The sequence below is a fragment of the Nicotiana sylvestris genome, chromosome 11 (assembly GCF_000393655.2).
Source record: "Nicotiana sylvestris chromosome 11, ASM39365v2, whole genome shotgun sequence".
In the NCBI taxonomy this organism is placed as follows: domain Eukaryota; kingdom Viridiplantae; phylum Streptophyta; class Magnoliopsida; order Solanales; family Solanaceae; genus Nicotiana; species Nicotiana sylvestris.
In genome coordinates, this window is record NC_091067.1 from 75,915,606 (window position 1) to 75,921,900 (window position 6,295).

At 35.6% G+C, this 6,295-nt stretch overlaps 1 protein-coding gene across 2 annotated transcripts; it reads left to right on the forward strand.

Moving 5' to 3' along the window:
* LOC104249198 (root phototropism protein 3) lies at positions 1 to 3,561 on the forward strand. Of its 2 annotated transcripts, XM_009805576.2 has the most exons (5): positions 1 to 333; positions 413 to 557; positions 678 to 747; positions 847 to 2,139; positions 2,760 to 3,561. In XM_009805576.2, exons 2-5 carry the CDS (start codon positions 445 to 447, stop codon positions 3,303 to 3,305), a joined length of 2,022 nt encoding a protein of 673 aa, XP_009803878.1. In that variant the 5' UTR covers positions 1 to 333; positions 413 to 444; the 3' UTR covers positions 3,306 to 3,561. The 2 variants fall into 2 exon arrangements, with proteins under 2 accessions (XP_009803878.1, XP_009803877.1); XM_009805575.2 differs by having other exon boundaries at positions 1 to 557.
* Positions 3,562 to 6,295: the final 2,734 nt, after the last annotated feature.

Genomic DNA, 6,295 nt, shown 5'->3' on the forward strand with positions numbered 1-6,295 from the left:
AGTTATCTGACTTTCAGACAACAACTCTAACTATGCCTCAACCCCTCAGTCACAAACAAGTTGGGGTCGGCATGTTATTTGAGTGTCAAATTAATAACAACAACAGCAACGCCTTAGTCACAAACAAGTTGGGTGGGCTCACAAACAAGTTAGAATTGGCACTTATCTTTGTGTCAAACAACAACAACTATAACTACACTTGGGTAACAGAAAAATGGAATTATTAGTGAGAAGTGATCCCAAAGAAACAGCACAGTAGTAGCAAATAGAATGCCCATTACTTCACAGCTTGTAGAGGGCCTTGAAAAAGCCGACAATTAGAGATAATTCCAAGTATACCCATGTGGAATTCTTCTTTTTTACTAGCTCACTCCAGCTTATCTTCTTGTTCTTGCTTTTTTCTCTGCTGCAGATTTCCTGCTAATTTCTTTGTAGCTTCTCATCATGTGGGAATCAGAGACTGAGTCTGTCAGTGGAAGAGACTATGGGAATGGAGTTCTCAGCAGTACCAAACATGGTGTCAAGACTGATGGTTTTGAGCAAAAAGGACAGTCTTGGTATGTACCATTTCTATTTTTGTGATTTTGTTTCAATGCCATCATGTTATAACTGTGTTACTTCATAGATTATCTGAATTTAGTTTGAAGCAAATGATGAAAATGCTCAATGGCTTATAGGTATGTAGCAACTGATATCCCCAGTGACCTTTTAGTTCAAATTGGAGATGTTAGTTTCCACTTACACAAGGTAGATATACCCTATGATCAAAACTGTTTTAATTTCTGTTTCAGACCTTTGTCTTAGATAATTAAATGACTAACTAATCCTTTTTGTTCTCAAAAAAAGTATCCTTTGCTTTCTAGAAGTGGAAAGATGAACAGAATCATATATGACTCAAGGGATGAAGAATTGAGCAAAATAATTTTAGATGACCTACCAGGTGGACCTGAGGCATTTGAGTTAGCTGCAAAGTTCTGCTATGGAATTGCTGTTGATCTCACAGCAACCAATATCTCCGGCTTACGTTGTACAGCAGAGTACCTAGAAATGACTGAGGACTTAGAAGAAGGAAACCTTATATTCAAGACTGAAGCTTTCCTCAGCTATGTGGTTTTATCATCATGGAGAGACTCCATACAGGTATTGAAGAGTTGTGCCAAGTTATCACCATGGGCAGAAAACCTCCAAATCGTTCGAAGATGCAGCGAGTCCATCGCTTGGAAAGCCTGCGCCAATCCAAAAGGAATAAAATGGCAATACACAGGCAAACCCCCTAATGTTTCCAGCCCAAAATGGAACGAAATGAAGGATTCTAGCCCGAGCAGAAACCAGCAAGTAGTACCTCCTGATTGGTGGTTTGAAGATGTGTCTATTCTCAGAATTGATCACTTTGTCAGAGTGATTACTGCTATTAAGGTAAAGGGTATGAGACATGAACTAATTGGTGCTGCCCTTATGCACTATGCTGCTAAATGGCTCCCGGGGCTAATTAAAGAAGGATCAGGATCGCCGGATGAAGGTAGCAATAGCAATAATAGTAATGGCAGTAGCAGCAATAGTTGGAAAGGGGGTCTTCATATGATAGTGTCAGGAACTAGAGATGAAGTACCAAGTGTTCAGGCCAAAGATCAAAGGATGATTATCGAAAGCCTAATTAGCATAATCCCACAACAGAAGGACAGCGTTTCGTGTAGCTTCCTTCTTCGTCTTTTGAGAATGGCAAACCTGTTGAAAGTGGCTCCTGCTCTTGTGACAGAATTGGAGAAACGGGTCGGGATGCAATTTGAGCAGGCTACATTGGCTGATCTTCTCATACCGTCCTATAATAAGACTGACACCTTGTATGATGTTGATCTTGTTCAGAGGCTTTTGGAACATTTCTTAGTTCAAGAACAGACAGAAGGTTCAAGCCCCAGTAGAAGTTCATTTTCCGATAAACATATGCATGATGGAAATCAAAGAGGTAGCAATCTCAATGCTAAGATGAGAGTAGCAAGGCTTGTAGACAGTTACCTCACAGAAGTATCCAGAGATAGAAATCTTTCCTTGACAAAATTTCAGGTCTTGGCAGAGGCTTTGCCGGAATCAGCAAGAACTTGTGATGATGGATTATATCGAGCAATTGATTCCTATCTTAAGGTATTTCAATCCAATTCCTTCGATTTTCTACATCTTTTAAATTCACGCATCATTATTTCTTGAAGTCATCGATGTTGAGCCTGTAGTTTCTGCTAGTGTTATTGCTCTCAACCATAGCCAGTTATTTTGTTCTACACTAATGTTTATAAGCCTGCATTTATATCCTATTTTCCCATTAAAACACAAACAAATTTAAGCATTGCTGCCGTTCTTATATACATGTACATGATGAGTAAAGAACAAGTCCTCTAAAGGAAGCACTATACAAGAACTGAAATGTTACAAATCGTGAAAGTATGATATGATAAGACCGCGATCTGGTGAAAGTATGATATGATAAGAGCGCGATCTCACCAGCTATTCAATTGCAGCTATTTAATGTCATTTGTGATCATATTTTCTGCATTGTACGATAGCACAACACCTAGGAATTAACAACACGAAAACTTTGTTCTAAGTTAGCCCTTTCTTTATTGGGCTTGGGACAAAAAGAATGGTAGGGACTACAAACATCCAACTCAAATGTCAGCAAAGAAATAGAAAAAGGTCATGGTTCAAGGTTGAAACTGTACGAAATACTTCATTTTTTGCAGAAACTTAGTATCTATATAACATGACAGGCCCATCCAACTCTCTCCGAACATGAAAGAAAGCGGTTGTGCAGGGTGATGGACTGCCAGAAACTCTCTATTGATGCTTGCATGCACGCTGCTCAGAACGAACGGCTCCCACTAAGAGTAGTGGTGCAAGTCTTATTTTCTGAGCAGGTGAAGATCAGCAATGCAATATCCAACAACTCACTCAAAGATGCAGGAGATTCTCATTATCAACCTCTGGTATCAAATCGCAAATCATTGCTCGAAGCAACACCACAATCATTTCAAGAGGGATGGACTACAGCCAAGAAAGACATCAATACTCTTAAGTTTGAACTCGAGACTGTTAAAACTAAGTACCTAGAACTCCAAAACGACATGGATAGCTTACAGAGACAGTTTGATAAGATCACAAAGCCAAAGCAATCCTCGGCATGGACTTCAGGGTGGAAAAAGTTAAGCAAACTCACCAAGATGACAAATTTAGAATCCCATGAAATTGGTTCGCAGGTCCAAAATGCTGAATTGACAAGGAAGACACCTAGAAGATGGAGAAATTCCATTTCCTGAATCCAAATGTTATAAGAGAAAAGACTACCAGATACATAAAACCTCTATCAATCCAATTCTGTTTCCCTTTGTGTTTGAAATTCTCATTTCCTTTCTATCGGAGAGTAGCATCAAAAGGTTACTTTTCCTTTCCAAAATTATATAGCATCATTTACTTCCTGGCTTTTTTGTGTTTGATTTTTCTGTATTCTTTGTATCTTGAAAAGCATGTTTGTATTTTAAAGTGAAGAGAAATATTATTGCATTGTTTCATTGACATGCAGTTTTGCTAGTTATGTTTTTCACTTTTTCTCTCCTTATGATTTTGTCGTAAAAGAATCTAAAATTTAACTTGACAAGAAAGTCTAAACAGATTATTAACTTAAGAACTGCAAAGTAAGATTAAAAGATGCCCCATAGAGCAAAAGCAACAGTACTGCACTTGGTTATGTTAGGATTGAAATAATCAGCTGTTATACGGAAGCTAGTAAAACAAACCTTGAACGATAATAAATCAGACAACAAAAGATAAATATACAAAAAGAGATACAAATATTTAACGTTGCTCGGTCAATTGACCTATGTCCACAAGCGGAGATAAGCAATCCACTATATAAAAGAGAGTACAAATTATCGAGAGAACAACCTCACAAAGAGGCAAACACAAGTGGCACGCTAACACTTCTCCCGAAATTTCCCCCTAAACAAGACTCACAAACCCCTTATGGCTACATTGTGGATGCTATTGAATGAGAAAGAAGGATCCTTAATTTATAGAAGTCCAAACATTTTCCTCCAAGAAAAAGTACTAGCCAAATACGAGAGATTTATAATTTCCTTCTAAAAGAAGGAAAATTCAATTATGGTAAATATGTTGTGTTATCTTTCAAAAGATAAGAAAACCGAATATGCTAAGAAAATCAGGACAGACACTTAACAGATTATCGATATCTACCCCATAGAGATGTAATAACAACAGTGCTCCACTTGGTTACTGGATATATACCTTTAATAGAAGCAAAAATGGTAGCTATAATTGTCAGGCTCTCTACTTCATAATAAAATTAATTTCCTTACCCACACTATGTGATGGTGGCCGTCTGGACATGTGGATCCTTACATGTCTCTAAAAGTATGAATGCAATGCACTAAGGAAACTGAGTTTGTAAAGTTATTTCATTTTCTGCTGAAAATTGAACTTTTTGATACACGGATTGCAATAGGGCCAATCACCAATATGTGTTGAAATGAGAGGATATTTGTGATCTATTACTTAAAACAAAGTCACCATTGAAGTTGTCAAGGAGTTAAAGCTTCCTCTTTCAGTCCTATATATATAGAACTCCGCTGCTTTCTTTCCCTTGTTCTTTGTGGAGCATGCAATTAGTGTTTTCTTTTGTGTACGTACACATGGCGTTGCATCCAAGGTGGTAATCTCAACCTTTTTGAGATCATTTTCCCATTTGATGCAAAAGGTACTACCAGTTTTTCACTTAACACAGTAGTAATAGTAGTAACATTTAAAAAACTTGAAGAGTTACTTTTATATTCCAAATAAAATTGCGGTCATAGATTGTTAGGGATATAGTAGATATGTCCTAGATCCAATCTCGTATTTGATGATTTGAACATATTTTTTTGAACTTTATTTGATATAAATATATATGGCATCTGATATTCTTTTTATCATAGTTATTATTAATTGCTTGATTAACTTGATAAGGTCCTTGATTAAATTTTGAGACTTGACATTGTGGTGGAGATCATGATAATGAGAGCGAAGTTTCTTATAGTTTAATCTAAATTTGTTGATCATAGGATTATCAATTTGGACATTAATAATCCGGTTAGATCAATATTTAAGTGATCGTCTTTATTGGATAAAGATTAGTTGATCTCATTAATTAAATCACATAGAGATATGATCATTGAACCGACTCATTGGATAATTCCTAGTGGTTAGAATTACCATAAACTGTCAATAGGATATTCTCTTGAAGAATGTGATGTAAGAGTTTCCTTTGACCTCAGATCGTCATAGTAATTGACAAGTTATTTATTGTGCTTTGATACCAGACACCTATGGCCCTAGGGCGATAGTTGAAAGGATATTTGGTATGATTAAATGCTTGTAGAATTAGTGATTGATCAAGATGGAATCTGTCAACTCTTGGTGATGAGTTTAAGCTCCATGTTGTCATGAATTATAAACGACCAAACTAAGACCTTGGCCAGCGCGATTGAATGAAAGAATAAAAGAGTTTCATAGGTCATTAAATGGTCGATTATATCTAACATAACACATAGTTGGTCACCTATTAGGATTTGACAATTAAACTACATCCTAGGGTGACTCAGAGCTATAAGGACATAAGGAAATATTACTTTATTCTTCTACTGGTTCTTAAGAGTAAATTGTATACTCCATGCTATCCGGACGTTAAGGAGTGTTGCTAGACACCACCCTTGATTAGTATGTTGATGCAATCAATTTACTACCGGTTTAGTATTGAACCTATAGGATCGCACACTAACGAATGTTCTGATTTTTGCTAAAGGATTAATTACTTTATTGTTAGATAATTAAATTAGAGAATTTAATTAGTCAAATAAATTAAAATATTAGTCCAAATGAAATATTATTATATTCTTTACTAGCACAAAGGATGTAATTAATATTGTGAACAAATTTAAGTTTTCTATTTGGAATAGAAAATTAAATTATATCTCTTGGTTGAAATATATATGCAATATATATTCAATACACATAATTAATATTTATTTATATATGGAATGTATATAAATATTAGTAATAAAGACTACTTGTTAAGTCCAATTAGAATTGGACTAACGAAGAAAGTCCATAAAGGACGTCGCCACCTTCTTACCTATTGGAATTTTCCATTGAAAATTGGAATTTTTACCTAGATATACTATAATAGAAACCTATTTACTATCTTTATATAGGTTTCTTATTAATTACTTTATATACCTATATTTACTAGTTTTAT